Genomic DNA, 16310 nt, shown 5'->3' with positions numbered 1-16310 from the left:
CCAAATCATTGTCCCAAGAAGCAAAAGAAAGTAGACAAAGGTGAGAAACCTTCTAAAGTGTGCCAATTAGAAATGAAAACTCTCTCCCATCCCCCCAAAAAGAGAAAAAACAACAAAAACAGAAATGAAGACTCCTCATAGGAGGACAAACAAAAATATCAATAGATATTTACAAAGAAATAGTAGAGAGTCAATAGCAAAGGGGGATTCTAGGAAAACTGAGTGATGTTCTAGGAAATATTGAAGTAAATATAAAATTCAAAATAGTAAGTCACTACAGGGGAATATTTTTAATAATATAATTGCACTCAAGTAAATGCATGTCTTAATCAGAATGTCTAAAATGGATTGATTGTGAAGAAAATGCAGAATAGGATTTTCTGCATTTATTTTAAATACACAGTTGACCCTGAACAACATGAGTGGGAACTGCTGGGCTCCACTTATACCTGGATTTTTTTTTAATAAATACATACTACAGTATTACATGATTTGCACTTGGTTGAATCTGTGGCTGCAGAAGATTTTCAGTTGTGTGTGTGTGTGCGGAGGGGGGGTGTTGGTGCCCCTAACCCCACTGTTGTTTAAGGGTCAAATGTATAAAACATACTCATTTATTTTTTTAATTTTTTGCGGTACGCGGGCCTCTCACTGTCGTGACCTCTCCCTTTGCGGAGCACAGGCTCCGGACGCGCAGGCCCAGCGGCCATGGCTCACGGGCCCAGCCGCTCCGTGGCATGTGGGATCTTCCCAGACCGGGGCATGAACCCGTGTCCCCTGCATCGGCAGGCGGACTCTCAACCACTGTGCCACCAGGGAAGCTGCAAAACATACTCATTTTAATGCTCTTAGAAAAACAAGTATGTTTATTAATTTATGTGTTTATTATGTGTTTATTAATTTGTGTGTTTATTAATTTATATGTTTATTTATAAATAAGTATGTTTATTTAATTTATTTAACTTAATTCAGTTAAGTATAGAAGTATCTAATTCTGTTGTTTTCTTTTGATGTTGATGTCAACAATTTAAGCCTTTTATGGTTGATAAAATAGGACAGGCTTTTAATGTAAGTTTTATAACTAAGGAAACCACTTAAAATCCAGGTGAACACCTTGACCAATATAATCACTTAAAAGAAGACTTTGATATAATTTACATATCATATAGTTTACCCATTCAAAGTATTCAACTCAGTGTGTTTTGTTATATTCACAAGGTTGGGCAACCAGCACCACAATCTAATTCTGGAACATTTTGATCCCCCCAAAAAGAAACCCCCATTAGCAGTCACTCTCTCTTCCCCCCACCCCAGCCCTATGCAATCATTAGTCTACTTTCTGTCTCTATAGATTTGCCTGTTCTGAACATTTCATATAAATGGAATCATATAATATGTGACCTTTTGTGACCATCTTCCTTCACTTAGCATAATGTTTTCAAGATTACATAGGTGTAGAATTTTCATTTAAAACCAAACTGAAAGTTTACTTTTACTAAAACACCTTGAAATACAAATACAAGTTCCTTTGCACTTTGATACTCAGGTAATTTAGTTAACTACATCATCTTTATGTTTCTCCTTTTTTACAGATCAGCTTTGAAATTAAAAAACAATGGAGAAGACTCAAGAAACAGCCCAAAGAATTCTTCTAGAACCTTACAAGTACTTACTTCAGTTACCAGGTAACAGTTTAGTTATAGTACATATAGGGTCATCTATATAAAGTAATGGTCATTTAAATATTTGCATACAGAAAAGGTTAGAATTGCCAGCTCTTGAGAGTTTCTGTTTTCTATTTTGTAAGAAGATACATATGAGGAAAATAATAATAAACTTTTACAACTTTTTGTTCTTAAAAGGCACGTTTTTGAGGCACCCCTTTAAAAATATCCAATTTTATAACAACTAAAAAAAAAAACCACTTAAAACATTTGAGTATCTCATTAGAAGTTTTATTCTTTATGGATGCCACACATTCCTATTCCCTACTCTTTAGATATTAGGGGATGTTCTGCCAATTTGTGAAACAAGAAACTTCACTTAACTTCCCTGTTCAGGTTTTCCATGATCACATACACTGCATTTCTTATACTACTAGTTCCTTTAAGAGACAAATAGTAAAGCATCCAAAGCACATTACTTGGAAGCATAGCCCACATTATTCCTGTATAAAGATGAGTCACTTGAACATGGCTTCCTAAAGAAATACCTGCCTAATCATATGTAAGTGCTTGTTTTATTTTGCTCTTTTATTTTTTTTTTAAGCTTTTCTGGGAAATGATAGTAGCAAGGAAAAACTCATGCATGTGATAAGTGTGGCTTCTTGTAATAAAACTTCATGTATAAACCAGTTACTAAAAGGTGATAAGTTGGGACTTCCCTGGAAGTCCGGTGGTAAGGACTCTGCACTTTCACTGCCGAGGGCCCGGGTTCAATCCCTGGTCAGGGAACTAAGATTCCACAAGCTGCGCAGCATGGCCCCCCCCCCAAAAAAAAAAAAAAGGTGATAAGTTGACAACTATAGAAACCCATTTAGCCCATAGTGTGGCTCAACTGGAGTGATGATCTCAACTCAATCACAAAAAGTTTTTCATTTCTGTTCTAAAGTGCACACTTTTCTTGATGAGCACTCCTCAATGGCATTTCTATTCTTCATGAGTCTGGGGAGGATAAGTGCTGTTGTCTGAGCCAGAAGAGTGGTAGCTCCCTACCTCCACCTTGGAAACCATCATGATTAGTGTCATTTCTATTCTGGCAGACCCTCATGGAGACATACTTGTTAATGTCAATGCTTCAAAAGAATGGAGGAGAGACAAGCGGAGAATGCAAGGGAAAAGTTGCCTACTGTTTAAGAAAAAGCCAAGAGACTGCTTTTGAGTGACATTTATTCAGCAGCCAGTAACTTTACTTATTTTAGAGTCTCACATTGAGAAAGGTAGCACTATTTCTCCTGTACTCTTCCCACCTATTGCTGGACTTACTTTGTTACACGCTGGCAAACACTGGTTGGAACTGGGCTACCATAAAACATGCTAGTTACCAGTGATGACAAGTGTCCAACTAGCACCACCCAGCGTCTCTGCTCCACTACTGTGCAGAACAAGGACTGCCTATAGTTACATTTTAACAGTAATGCTTACCTGTGTAATGAACTACTTCTGTAACATTTTTTTTAATCCTCATTATTTGGAAGTAATGTTTTAGGCCATTAGATAACATATTTAAGACTCTCATTAGGTATCCCATCTTTTTATTTTTCAAATTAAATATACTCTTGCACCCATGATACAATAGAACCTCAAAAGAGTTTTCTAAAGAAAGGGGAAACTGTGTTATGCATAAAGTATTTTTCACAGAGAGCTTCAAAGTTACTAAAGTGACTTAAAGATGGGCCAGGCCATTTTTTCTATTGTAAAGTTACTCTTGTTGAAAAGAGGTTATAATAATTAATAATTGTTGATATTAGGATATTCTGAAATTAGTGAAGTAGAATGACTTTTATTTATGTTTCTTTATTTACCCTAGTGTAGAAGTGTAGGTCCCCAGGCCTTTGCAGTGGGAGGTGGAGGGTGGGTTTTGAAATGGAGGAAGAAGAGGGCCTGCAGAAAGGGAGTCAGTAACGTTAAAGTCTTAACAAGGAAACAGTAATTACTGTAATATTAAAACAAAACCTGAGGGGACTTCCCTGGCAGCGCAGTGGTTAAGAATCCGCCTGCCAATGCAGGGGACATGGGTTCGAGCCCTGGTCCAGGAAGATCCCACATGCCACGGAGCAACTAAGTCCGTGTGCCACAACTACTGAGCCTGCGCTCTAGAGCCCATGAGCCACAACTACTGAAGTCCTTGCACCTAGAGCCTGTGCTGCGCAACAAGAGAAGCCACCGCAGTGAGAAGCCCACGCGCCGCAACGAATAGTAGCCCCTGCTCACTGCAACTAGAGAAAGACCATGAAGCAATGAAGACCCAACACAGCCATAAATAAATACATAGATACATACATACATACCTGAGTACCTGTAAGTTAAGCCATTTATTGTACTGTTTTCTAAATACATTCTGAAGTGAAGGGGGAAATGTGCCTGCACATTGATTCTCTGTTCTTCATCTTCTTTTTTTAAGGTGATAGGGTTACTTTGCTCAGTTGTGCCTTCTCAGTATAGCCCAGATTGACCTTTGTCAAACTGGAAAGTAAATCAGAAGGATAAAGGATATAATTGCTACTCAGACCACATTCTAAGTGTTAGTAGACAGAGGATACTGCTTCCAGAGCCCTAAGAGATCCTTCCGTTTTAGACTTCTTACAGAAAGTGAAACTTGTTCCATTTGGGTATGTGATGAAGGTGTGTGTATTCATTTGTTTGGCTGATTGGTGCAGAGAAAACACAGATAGGACTCAAAAAATATTGTTTTTGTTCACTGAAACTTTATGTAACTATTTTCCTGAAACCTAATCTGAAATTAGGGCGTTACTGTGCATTCGCTTTAGCAGGAAGCTCATAGAAAGAACATTTTTATTAAATGAACTGGTGGTTTTTATCTACCATTCCTTTATATTTGGGCTAAAACGACTTCTAATGGTGACTACTACCCAAAGACCTCTCTTGAGCTTTCTGTGTAAGAAAAAGATAATATTGAAAAACTAATGGCCCTAGTCAAAATAAAGAGATTAACTTTTGACTAAATTCAGGATGTTAAAAGGGGATACTTCATGGAGTGGTAATTCACTTTGATAGGAAAGAAGCAGAGCTGTCCAGTCTCTAAAATCTTAATATAAAGGAATGGTAGATAATTTTAAGAGGTAATTCTATAAGGTAATTCAATAGCAAAGTACATTTACTTAAAAATACCTATAGTTGGGCTTCCCTGGTGGCGCAGTGGTTGAGAGTCCGCCTGCCGATGCAGGGGACATGGGTTCATGCCCCGGTCCGGGAAGATCCCACATGCCGCGGAGCAGCTGGGCCCGTGAGCCATGGCTGCTGAGCCTGTGCGTCCGGAGCCTGTGCTCTGCAACAGGAGAGGCCACAGCAGTGAGAGGCCCGCAAACCGCAAAAAAAAAAAAAAAATATTCCTTTCAGTTACATTGTATATTGGACTAGTAAGTTAGAAAAAAGAAAAAGGAGCTATCCCAAACCATCCATTTGATGTTAGAGGAAAGTATAGTAAAAAGGAAAACTAAAAGGAAAACAAACAAAAACAAAAAAATACCTATAGTTATATATGGAATGGATAAACAGCGAGGTCCTACTGTATAGCACAGAAAACCATATTCAGTATCCTGTGATAAACCATAATGGAAAAGAATATTTTAAAAGAGAATGTATATATATGTATAACTGAATCACTTTGCTGTACAGCAGAAGTTAACACAACATTGAAAATCAACTACATGTCAATAAAAAAAAAAAAACCTATAGCCTCTGAAGTGAATGGTGCTAATTAACTGCCACTAACTAGACTGGCTCCCTTTTCAAAAAAAGGAATGAATTAGATCATAAGTCCCTAAAAGCACATTCCATATTACTCAGCCATAAAAAACAAAATTGAGTTATTTGTAGTGAGGTGGATGGACCTAGAGTCTGTCATACAGAGTGAAGCAAGTCAGAAAGAGGAAAACAAATGCCGTATGCTAACACATATATATGGACTCTTAAAAAAAAAATGGTTCTGAAGAACCTAGGAGCAGGACAGGAATAAAGGACACGGGGAGGGGGAAGGGTAAGATGGGAAGAAGTGAAAGAGTGGCATTGACATATATACACTACCTAATGTAAAATAGATAGCTAGTGGGAAGCAGCCACATAGCACAGGGAGACATAGCGCAGGGTGATCAGCTCGGTGCTTTGTGACCACCTAGAGGGGTGGGATAAGGGAGGGTGGGAGGGAGACGCTAGAGGGAGGGAATATGGGGATATACGTATGCATATAGCTGATTCAGCAGAAAGTAATACAACATTGTAAAGCAATAAAGATGTTAAAAAAAAAAAAAAAGCACATTCCATTCCCAAACTGTTGATATAAGTTAAGATGAAAGGAGTGAGCTTACTGATGGGTCCCTGGAGTCCTAGAACTCTCTTTTGCTTGCCCTAATTTTAAAAGGTTGTGCGTTTTAGGATATGAGTTTTGGTGGAGGGAGGTAGTAGGGCCCAGCAGTGGAAGACAAGCTCTACAGTAGATAATGGATTGGTGGGGCTGAATTTGTCAAGTTTTATTAGTTTCACAGGAAGTTTCTGAATGTGTTTCTTGTAATTAAAAACATTAATTTATTGCCGAATTTTATTCTTTAAATGCAGGTAAACAAGTGAGAACCAAACTTTCACAGGCGTTTAATCATTGGCTAAAAGTTCCAGAAGACAAGCTACAGGTATTTAGGCAATTCTAACCTTATTCTTAATCTCCAAGAAATTAATAGGTATCATGTAAAAATACTCCTAGCTCTTAATTCAGTTTAATGATCATACAATATCTTACATTGAGGTTGCTAGATAATAACTAGTTGTAAAAACTAAGGCACCTGACACTTTGATTATCTGTTAATATACATTAAGTATTTATAAGCTCTTGAATAATTCAAATAAAATGAAAATTTTCAATTGTATTTCTTGTTAGATTATCATTGAAGTGACGGAAATGTTGCATAATGCCAGTTTACTCATCGATGATATTGAAGACAACTCAAAACTCCGTCGTGGCTTTCCAGTGGCACACAGCATCTATGGAATTCCATCTGTCATCAATTCTGCCAATTATGTATATTTTCTTGGCCTAGAGAAAGTCTTAACCCTTGATCACCCAGATGCAGTAAAGCTTTTTACCCGCCAGCTTTTAGAACTCCATCAGGGACAAGGCCTGGATATCTACTGGAGGGATAATTACACTTGTCCCACTGAAGAGGAATATAAAGCAATGGTGCTGCAGAAGACAGGTGGACTGTTTGGATTAGCAGTAGGTCTCATGCAGTTGTTCTCTGATTACAAAGAAGATTTAAAGCCACTACTGAATACACTTGGGCTCTTTTTCCAAATTAGGGATGATTATGCTAATCTACACTCCAAAGAATATAGTGAAAACAAAAGCTTTTGTGAAGATTTAACAGAGGGAAAGTTCTCATTCCCTACTATTCATGCTATTTGGTCGAGGCCTGAAAGCACCCAGGTGCAGAATATCTTGCGCCAGAGAACCGAAAATGTAGATGTTAAAAAATACTGTGTACATTATCTTGAGAATGTAGGTTCTTTTGAATACACTCGGAATACTCTTAAAGAGCTTGAATCTAAAGCCTATAAACAAATCGATGCATGTGGTGGGAACCCTGAGCTAGTAGCTCTAGTAAAACACTTAAGTAAAATGTTCAAAGAAGAGAATGAATAATATTAAGCCATTCTTGATTAGGCCTGATAGCTTAGTTGACTTTTTTTTTTTTTTTTTGTCTTTTAGCCTATTACCTTTTTTAAAATTTGGACCAATCTGTTAGTCCAAAAACTGAGTGATAGTGGTGATGTGAGTGAGGCTGTTTCAATATTGAATCCCTGTGTACAGATAATCATAGTACCAAGTTGAAGGAATCAAAAGGAGCCACATTTAAATGAGTCTAATTTGAATGTCAGAATGTGCTGTGTTGGGATGTTGTGGCCAACTCTGCCATGCGTGTTCTGTTGATTCTGTCAATAAAGAAGACTTCAGCTCCAGGAATTTTTATCCACATACTTCCTAACTGTGCTATATGGGCAGTTCACAATTCATCTACCCCATTTCCAAGCCATTGACTACTTGGGACCAGTTTCTATAGCTAGCTGGCCCGAAGACCACAGGAACTGCTCTTTCTTCCTAAATGTCGTTGCTTAGAATAGCTCATTCTCCTCCCTGGAAACTCCCTTAGTAAAGTCTTCCATGAGAAAGCTGACAGTGACAAGCAGTAAGCATTCTGGGCCTCTTTTCCTTTCTCCCAACCCAGCAAATTCTGTTTATTTAACCAAGGAGTCTCCACTGAATGAAATTTACACACTAGCCCAAATTCTTTTTCCTTCTAATGTAACTTGTGCCTCAAAACTAATTAGTATCTGGGTACAGCAGTATCTTTCCATTTGTGGGGCAGGGGGAGGTACATGGAAAAAGTATTTTAGGAAGGAGCCTTTAAACCTTTTTATGCTGTCTTATCATCAGTAGTAAAAATCATAAAAGAGCTGTTTGCTCACAAGTACAAAAGCTGGGGGAACTGTCCTTTTCCTTCCCACCCGCATTACATCCTTAACCCCACTATAGGCAGTTGGTGCTTGAATGGAAAAGGAAGTAGGCATCTTTAATCTCTATGATTAAAGGAAAGAAAAGTGTTAACCTGCGAGCTAGTGCCTGACTGAAAATTAGCCAAAGGCTACACTATCAGGTACAGTTAGCTTAATAGTGCCTTAACCCTGACTATCCCTTTTGTTTCATTTTAAGCCCTCAGCCCCTGGAGCTATCTTACGGCACGAGAGGTATGAAAAAAGAGACCGTGATTTCTGTATGAGAAGTGTCACTGACATCCCAGAATGAAAGTTTGTACTTCTCAGTAGCATTACATTTTGCTTGATTGGTTGTACAGTGTGTTATCTTAGATCAAACCACCGTATTTTTGTATGAGAAATTCTCACCAAAGCACTCAGCCTAAATCTTTTTTGAAAAGTTGGGTATTGCCTTTACTTTGAGAATAATTTGAATCTTCCTTTTTAATTGATCCAAGGAAACCTCTTCTGAAAATCATACATATTTGTGTTATACTATGGATATTTGAACTTTGCTTTTATGAACCTATAACAAACTTGATATTAAAAAAGATCTAATGCTAACTATATAGACAGAAATGAAGTTATTTACCTGTAAGTATAATGATTGCTTAAGTAGATTATTTCTTAGCTAATCAAATTAATTTTGGCCTGGTGCTACTCATGATTCTTTTCTCATTTATTTTTTTAATTTATTTTTGGCTGTGTTGGGTCTTTGTTGCTGCGCGTGGGCTTCAGTAGTTGTGGCACGTGGGCTCAGTAGTTGTGGCTCGCGGGCTCTAGAGCGCAGGCTCAGTAGTTGTGGCACACAGGCTTAGTTGCTCCGCAGCATGTGGGATCTTCCCGGACCAGGGCTCGAACCCGTGTCCCCTGCATTAGCAGGCAGATTCTTATCCACTGTGCCACCAGGGAAGCCCTCTTTTGTCATTTTTATCTTGCCTTTCAGTGACAGAAATGCTTGGTATTGAACTGAGGACTTATAAAAAGAGTTACGTATTAAATCATCAAAAACCTATTCTTTTCACTTGAACCATAGTCATGATGGTTAATACAGAAGAAAATCAAATTGATTTTCTTTGTTGGCAAAATCAAAAGAATGAAGGCTAGTTATGTTGCTATAAATGACTTTCAGACCTTGGCAAGATTTTAAATACATCAGCTCGTCTCTTACTCCGCTCTGTCAACTTCCTTACTTGACTTCCTTCTCTTCTTAACCTATAGTCGTTCACTTCAGGGAGCCTTTCAAGAGCTTTCTCAGATCACTTTCCTCCTTTCCTTAGGCCCCTCTCATCCTGCCAGTTCCCAATCCAGCGTGAATCCAGTGGTCCACGTGCTTTGCTCCTCCCACGTTGCTAAGTGCTGCTGGGGAACGTTTTCACAACTGCTGTAGCCATTGCAAATTAATGTATTAAAACCTCAGTAGCCCTCTTCTTTTTCATCTAATCCTGATGGAGGTTTAAAATGTGTCAGTCTAGGGACTTCCCTGGTGGCGCAGTTGTTGAGAATCCGCTGCCAATGCAGGGGACACGAGTTCAGTCCCTGCTCCTGGAAGATCCCACATGCTGCGGAGCAGCTAAGCCCGTGCACCACAGCTACTGAAGCCCGCATGCTTAGAGCCCATGCTCCGCAACGAGAAGCCACTGCGATGAGAAGCCCGCGCGCCGCAACGAAGAGTAGCCCCCGCTTGCTGCAACTAGAGAAAGCCCATGCGCAGCAACGAAGACCCAACACAGCCAAAAATAAATAAATTTACAAAAAAATTAAAAATAAATGAAATTTGTCAATCTAGCATTCCCTCCTCCTCCTCCATTTTTCTCCTGTTAAATGTAAACTCTTCTAACTTTCCTCCACTATGCTTCTTTAGGTCTGCCTTTCATCTCAAGAAAAGTTGTTTGTCCTCCTGCCCTAGACCAAACAAGCTCTCCTGTTTTTGATTCCCTCTTTCTGCATCTTGAGGGCCTTATTTCATTCCCTGCCTTATATCCTCAAGACTTATCCATTGGCTCTGTTTTAATCAGTACACTGAGAGGAAGGAAAGAGGGAAGAAAGTTATATTTGTGAAGGACCTATTAGGTACCACTGTTTTATGTTTTTTTCTTCAAGCATTTACTGAGCAGAGCCAGGACCTTGAATACAGGTCAGAGCACTTTGCTCTTCTGTACTGTTGGCCTCCCATTCTGAATGCACACTTAAATATGTTTAAAAGTTTAGAAAGCACTGGTCTATTGTAATAATGTACTAAACAGCTTCCTTCCTATAATCTCTACCCACTCCAGTCTATCCTTCACACTCCAACCAAAGTTGTCTTTCCAAAGTGCGTATCTGATTATGTCATTCCCATGTTTTAAATTCTCTGAATCCTCAATACTGCCACCTGTAAATTCCTTGGCAGAGTATATAAAGCTTTCCAAAATCTGATCTCCAAATGACTTCAACCATATTTCCTAATATTTTACTCTCCCCACACACATTATACTCTGCCAGAAAATAATGTTCGTCATTGCTGAGACACTATTCTGTTTTTCATTCATTTCATTTAGAATACTTCTTGAGTGCCTATAAGCTAAATCCTTTGCTAGGCTTTGGAGATAAAAGAGTGATAGACACTATCTCTTAGCCTTATGTGATTTTCCTGTAATGGAGACTGGGAAGTAAGTAGCCAATTATTAAACAGTATTGTTAGTGATGGAATCAGGGATAGAAGAGTGATAGACACTATCTCTTAGCCTTATGTGATTTTCCTGTAATGGAGACTGGGAAGTAAGTAGCCAATTATTAAACAGTATTGTTAGTGCTGGAATCAGGAACCCTAATTTCTTGTTTACATGTTTGCTTCTCCCATTGGATTAGAAACTCATTAAGGGCAAGGACTGTGACCCTCCTCAGTAACACTTAATAAATACTTGTGAATGAATAAATCTACTTGAAACTAATCTCCCACCTCTCAAGGGTTCCATTAAATATAATGTATGTGAAAAGATATCATAAACTTCAAATGTTAACTTTTATGTTAATGTGGTTCTTCTACCTCTAATTCTTTTTTTTTTTTTTTTTTTGTGGTATGCGGGCCTCTCACTGTCGTGGCCTCTCCCGTTGCGGAGCACAGGCTCCGGATGCGCAGGCTCAGCAGCCATGGCTCACGGGCCCAGCCGCTCCGCGGCACATGGGATCCTCCCAGACCGGGGCACGAACCCGTATCCCCTGCATCGGCAGGCGGACTCTCAACCACTGCGCCACCAGGGAGGCCCCTACCTCTAATTCTTTCTCTAATGATTTTTTTTTTTTTTTTTTTTTTTTTTTTTTTTTTTTTTTTTGCGGTGCGTGGGCCTCTCACTGCTGTGGCCGCTCCCGTTGCGGAGCACAGGCTCCGGACACGCAGGCTCAGCGGCCATGGCTCACGGGCCCAGCCGCTCCGCGGCATGTAGGATCCTCCCAGACCGGGACACGAACCCGTGTCCCCTGCATCGGCAGGCGGACTCCCAACCACTGCGCCACCAGGGAAGCCCCTCTCTAATGATTCTTACTCAATGTTTTCCCTTCTGAAAGCATTCTTAGACTTTACTTTCAGTTTTGTCCATAATTACCATTGTATCAAAACCCTGACCTCCTCATATTGAAGTCCTATATTTTAATTGTTCATCTGAGTTTCCTGTTATCAGCTTGAAATCATATTTAAAACCAACTTATACCTCCCTCCCTGTCCCTTTACCAAGCCAAATAATGGAATGAAACCACTTCTACCCCCGCCTCTTCTATCACCATTGTCATTCTTAAAGTGATCCAGGAGTGTCTTTGATTTATTTCTTACCCTTGCCTCCTATCCAGTCCTCCTAAGTCCTATAGCCTTGTCCTTTGAGATGTCTCTTATCTGTCCCTTACTTTCCATTCTCACTTCCTTTTCATTTTCACTATGGCACTTAGAACAGCCTTTATTGCCATACATGCAGGGCTGATATTTGGTGGTTGGAATACAGAAAAGGACTCATGATAATGAACACTACAATAATATGAACTCAGAATACAATTGGCATTTGGCTTCTCAACCTCCCACCACCTCCAGTTGGCTAACTGCACACTTGCTTTGGTTATTTCATTAAATCTTGTAATAATGCAACCTTAGCTTTTATGTGATTGACTATATTGGACCTTACAGTTGTATGGCATAATTTTACTATACTCTTGGTAAAGATTATAATAGTACGTGCAGTAAGCAAAAATCAGTAATACAAATTTCCATATTAACCCATTAGTTAAAGTTAATTGTGTAGAATGTTTAATGGGCATCTTGTCATAGAGATATCTGGGAAACATTTGCAGCACTACCTGCCTTGTCATGCACGTTGTTTATAAAGCACTCTATGCTTTAGGAGAATGACCCATTTATTTTCTTTGAATTATATTTGTTACTGTACAGAAAGAAAAATATATCTGAAGAATTGAAAATTGGTATAGTGGATAATGGAAGCTATTTAGACCTCAATGGGCAAAGCAGTACTAACGGTAAGCTACAAAAGTAATTTGTAAATCTCACCAAAACTTGTAAAGTCACATAATAGAAATTGCAAAATGAGAATAGTTAAATATTTGAAAAGTAAAAAATTTAAAAAGATTTAGCTTTAGTAAATTATATTCTAACAGCTGTCCATATTTTACAAGAAAGAAATGATTTATTAAAGACAGATAAAATCAAAAAAGTCAATTAAACTAAAGGAAACTGAAAATGAAGCAGAAGGTTATTGAAACAAATAATGATAAGCCCTTTGAAACAAAACAAAGTAGCTATTCTAAGAGGCAAACTAATAGATTTTCTAATATGGTTTATGAAAATGCATTTGTGGTTTGATAAGAGACATGAAAGCGTAATTTTTGTAAGTTCAATATATTGAATCCTGAAACCTCGCCAACTTAAGTTTGTAAAGCTTGGGATTGAAGAAGAACAAAAATAAAATGACAGTATTCACTAAATGACTTAGCACTAAAGATATAAAATATATAATTTTAGACACTATTATAAGGCTTAGAAGAATTTTGAATATAATTCCTAGTAGTTCAGAGGGAACCAGGAGAGGATTCAGCAAAAGAATGTCATTAATATTAGGAGAAATTTTCAATTTATTGAGACCACAAGTCACCTATGACTATCAATTTATTCATTTTATTTTTTCTGGCCACGCTGCGTGGCCTGTGGGATCTGAGTTCCCCAACCAGGGATCGAACCTGCACCCCCTGCGTTGGAGGCATGGAGTCTTCACCACTGGGCCACCAGGGAAGTCCCATGACTATCACTTTAATGAGGAAGTTGTTGGGAGAATTTATTGCAGTTTACTGTGTTACATCATGGCTCAGACAGGAGTATCATTTAGCTAGTAACTGCTGCAACAAACAAAAGATCAAACCAATCATTTCCTCCTGCCTTGGAGTATCATCATAGCATATATGGATAATTAATGTCACCTAACTTGTTTTACTGGAATCCCTTCTCTTCCTTCAGCCCATGTTGCACAGAACTGCCAAACTAATCTTAATTAATTTGCTTTCACTTTATGCCTCTATTCATAAATCATTTCCTTTTAGGACAAACACTTTAGCTTCACAATCAAAGCTCCCTGTAATCTGCTTCTCATCTTATATATACACACATATATATGTATATGTATTTATACTTATATATAATTTTTTAGAAACAGCTTTATTGACTCACACACCACATAATTCTTTTAAAGGATACAATTCAGTGGGTTTTAGTGTATTCATGGGGTTATGCAATCATTACCACAATCTAATTTGATAACATTTTTGCTTCCCCTGAAAGAAACCAACATCACTATTAGCACTCACTCCCATTGCCCCCACTCCACCTCTAACCCCCACCCGAGGCAGTCACTAACCTACTCTCTGTATTTATAGACTTGCCTATTCTGGTTGTTTCATATAAGTGGAATCATATACTACATGGTCTTTTGTGACTGGCTTCTTTCACTTAGCATAATGTTTTCAAGGTTCATCCATACTACTTATATCATAACTTCAGTAATTTTTCAGTCTGAATAATAGTCCATTATATGAAAATACCACATTTTGTTTATCCATTCATTGGTTCATGGACATTTGGATTGTTCCTACTTTTTGGCTTTTATGAATTATGCTGCTATGAACATTTGTGTCCAGGTTTTTCTGTGGCTATATATTTTCATTTCTCTTGGATAATATTATGGACTGAATGTTTATGTCCCTCCAAAATTCGTATGTTGAAGCCTCAACCTCCAGTATCTCTGTATTTGGAGATGGATCTTTATGGAAGTAATGAAGGTTAAATGAGGTCATAAGGGTGGGAATCTGATCCAATAGGATTAATTTCCTTACAAGAAGAGACCCAAGGGGACTTCCCTGGAGGTCCAGTGGTTGAGACTCTGTGCTTCCAATGCAGGGGGCGCAGGTTCAATCCCTGGTTGGGGGATTAGGATCCCACGTGCCATGCGGCCAAAAAAAAAAAAGACCCAAGAGAGCCCTTTTCTCTCTTTACACCATGTGAGGACACAGTAAGAAGGTGGCCACCTGCAAACCAGGGAGAGAGCCCTCACCAGGAATCAAATCAGCTGGCACCTTAATCTTGGACTTCCAGCCTCCAGTACTATAAGCAAATAAATTTCTGTTGTATAAACCACTCGATTTGTGGTATTTTATTACAGCAGCCCAAGCCAACTAAGAAAGTTAAATACCTAGATGAGTCATATGGTACCTTTGTTTTACATTTTGAAGAGGAAGTATATTCTTAAGATATACTCCCTTAGTTGTACAGAAATGTACATAAAAGTATATTCATTGCAGCAGTATTTGTTTTTGTCTAAGATTTTTTTTTGATGTGGACCATTTTTAAAGTCTTTATTGAATTTGTTACAATATTGCTTTTGTTTTATGTTTTGGTTTTTTGGCTGGGAGGCATGTGGGATCTTCACTGAATCACCAGGGAAGTCCCTGCAGCATTATTTGTAATAGAAAAAAAGTAACAAATGTTCATCAATATGAATTGATTAAGTCACAGTTCAGTGATTTAATGCAGCAAAACTATCTGTATACTATACGTAAAATATATAGTAGCAAGATAATTTTTAGATATTCGTGTTCTTTTCCCTCTATTTTTTCCATCTTTAGTTACGGAAAGTTACCCAGTCCATTTTGTACTGTCTTGCCTCAGGGAAGTATTATGATGATAAAGCTAAAAGAAGGCTCTTGTAAAACACTTCCTTTCTGAATTAATCTTCCTACAACCTGAGCCTGTTGAAGAGATCAGGCTAGGTGTACTGGAAGGGAGACACAGAAAATGAGCAGTGACTTTAAGGGCAAACAGAACAGAGGAGAGAGGAGAGATTCCTGGGAAGGGAACAAAAGCCAGAAGTTCCCATGGTTGTTGGTAGTACTGTAGGAGGTGAGCAAGACTTCATGGAGGATGGACTAGACAGTAACATTCCTGCTCTCTTCCTGGGACAGGGAAGCAGAAAAGTGCCAGGCTTTGAGGAATCACTGTTGGCTTCAATAATAAACCTGCCAATGGAGTCTGATGCCTGCAGTTGAGAGGTAAGGAAGCCCTAACACTGACTGAGATTAAATTTTCTGCTAGCCCTGCAAGAAGGGAGTGAAAAAAGAACATTTGTCCTTTCAAGATGCTGGACTGAGTACATGTTTATCTTTTCTCCCTCTTGAGAGAATACTAAAAGGAAAGAAAAAGAATAAAAAGGCTAAAATATCAAAATAACCTTGAGAATTGGAAGGGCTTTGTTAGTAGATGAGAAATTCCAAAAAATGTCTGGAATACAGAAAGCAGAAAGACTACTGATTGATGTAAGCAGTGGGGATATGACCAGAGCTAAGGCTATGTAGAGAAGGGGTTGTGGCTGAAACGGGACCCAGCAGGCTCAGGAGAACTGAAAGTACTTGGCAGAAAAACAGGACCCCCAGCGATGTCCACGTCCTCATCCTCAGAGCTGGTGAACAGATTAGATTACATGGGAAAGGGGAATTAAGGTTGAAGAGGAATTATGGTTGCTAATT

The 16310-nt window shown here is 38.6% G+C and overlaps 1 protein-coding gene across 1 annotated transcript; it reads left to right on the top strand.

Annotated features, from left to right (window-relative positions):
* Positions 1–1615: 1615 nt before the first annotated feature.
* Positions 1616–7686, top strand: GGPS1 (geranylgeranyl diphosphate synthase 1; the record flags this gene model as incomplete). The annotated part of the gene is made up of 3 exons (XM_079713402.1): positions 1616–1685; positions 6294–6364; positions 6610–7686. The coding sequence occupies 3 exons, from the start codon at positions 1616–1618 to the stop codon at positions 7369–7371; spliced, it is 903 nt and encodes a 300-aa protein (XP_079569528.1). The 3' UTR covers positions 7372–7686.
* Between the last annotated feature and the right edge of the window lie 8624 nt (positions 7687–16310).

Source organism: Hyperoodon ampullatus, assembly GCF_949752795.1.
Source record: "Hyperoodon ampullatus genome assembly, chromosome: 1".
NCBI classification, from domain to species: Eukaryota; Metazoa; Chordata; class Mammalia; order Artiodactyla; family Ziphiidae; genus Hyperoodon; species Hyperoodon ampullatus.
Note: the sequence above shows the minus strand (reverse complement) of the source record. Positions and strands in the feature narration are given on the sequence as shown.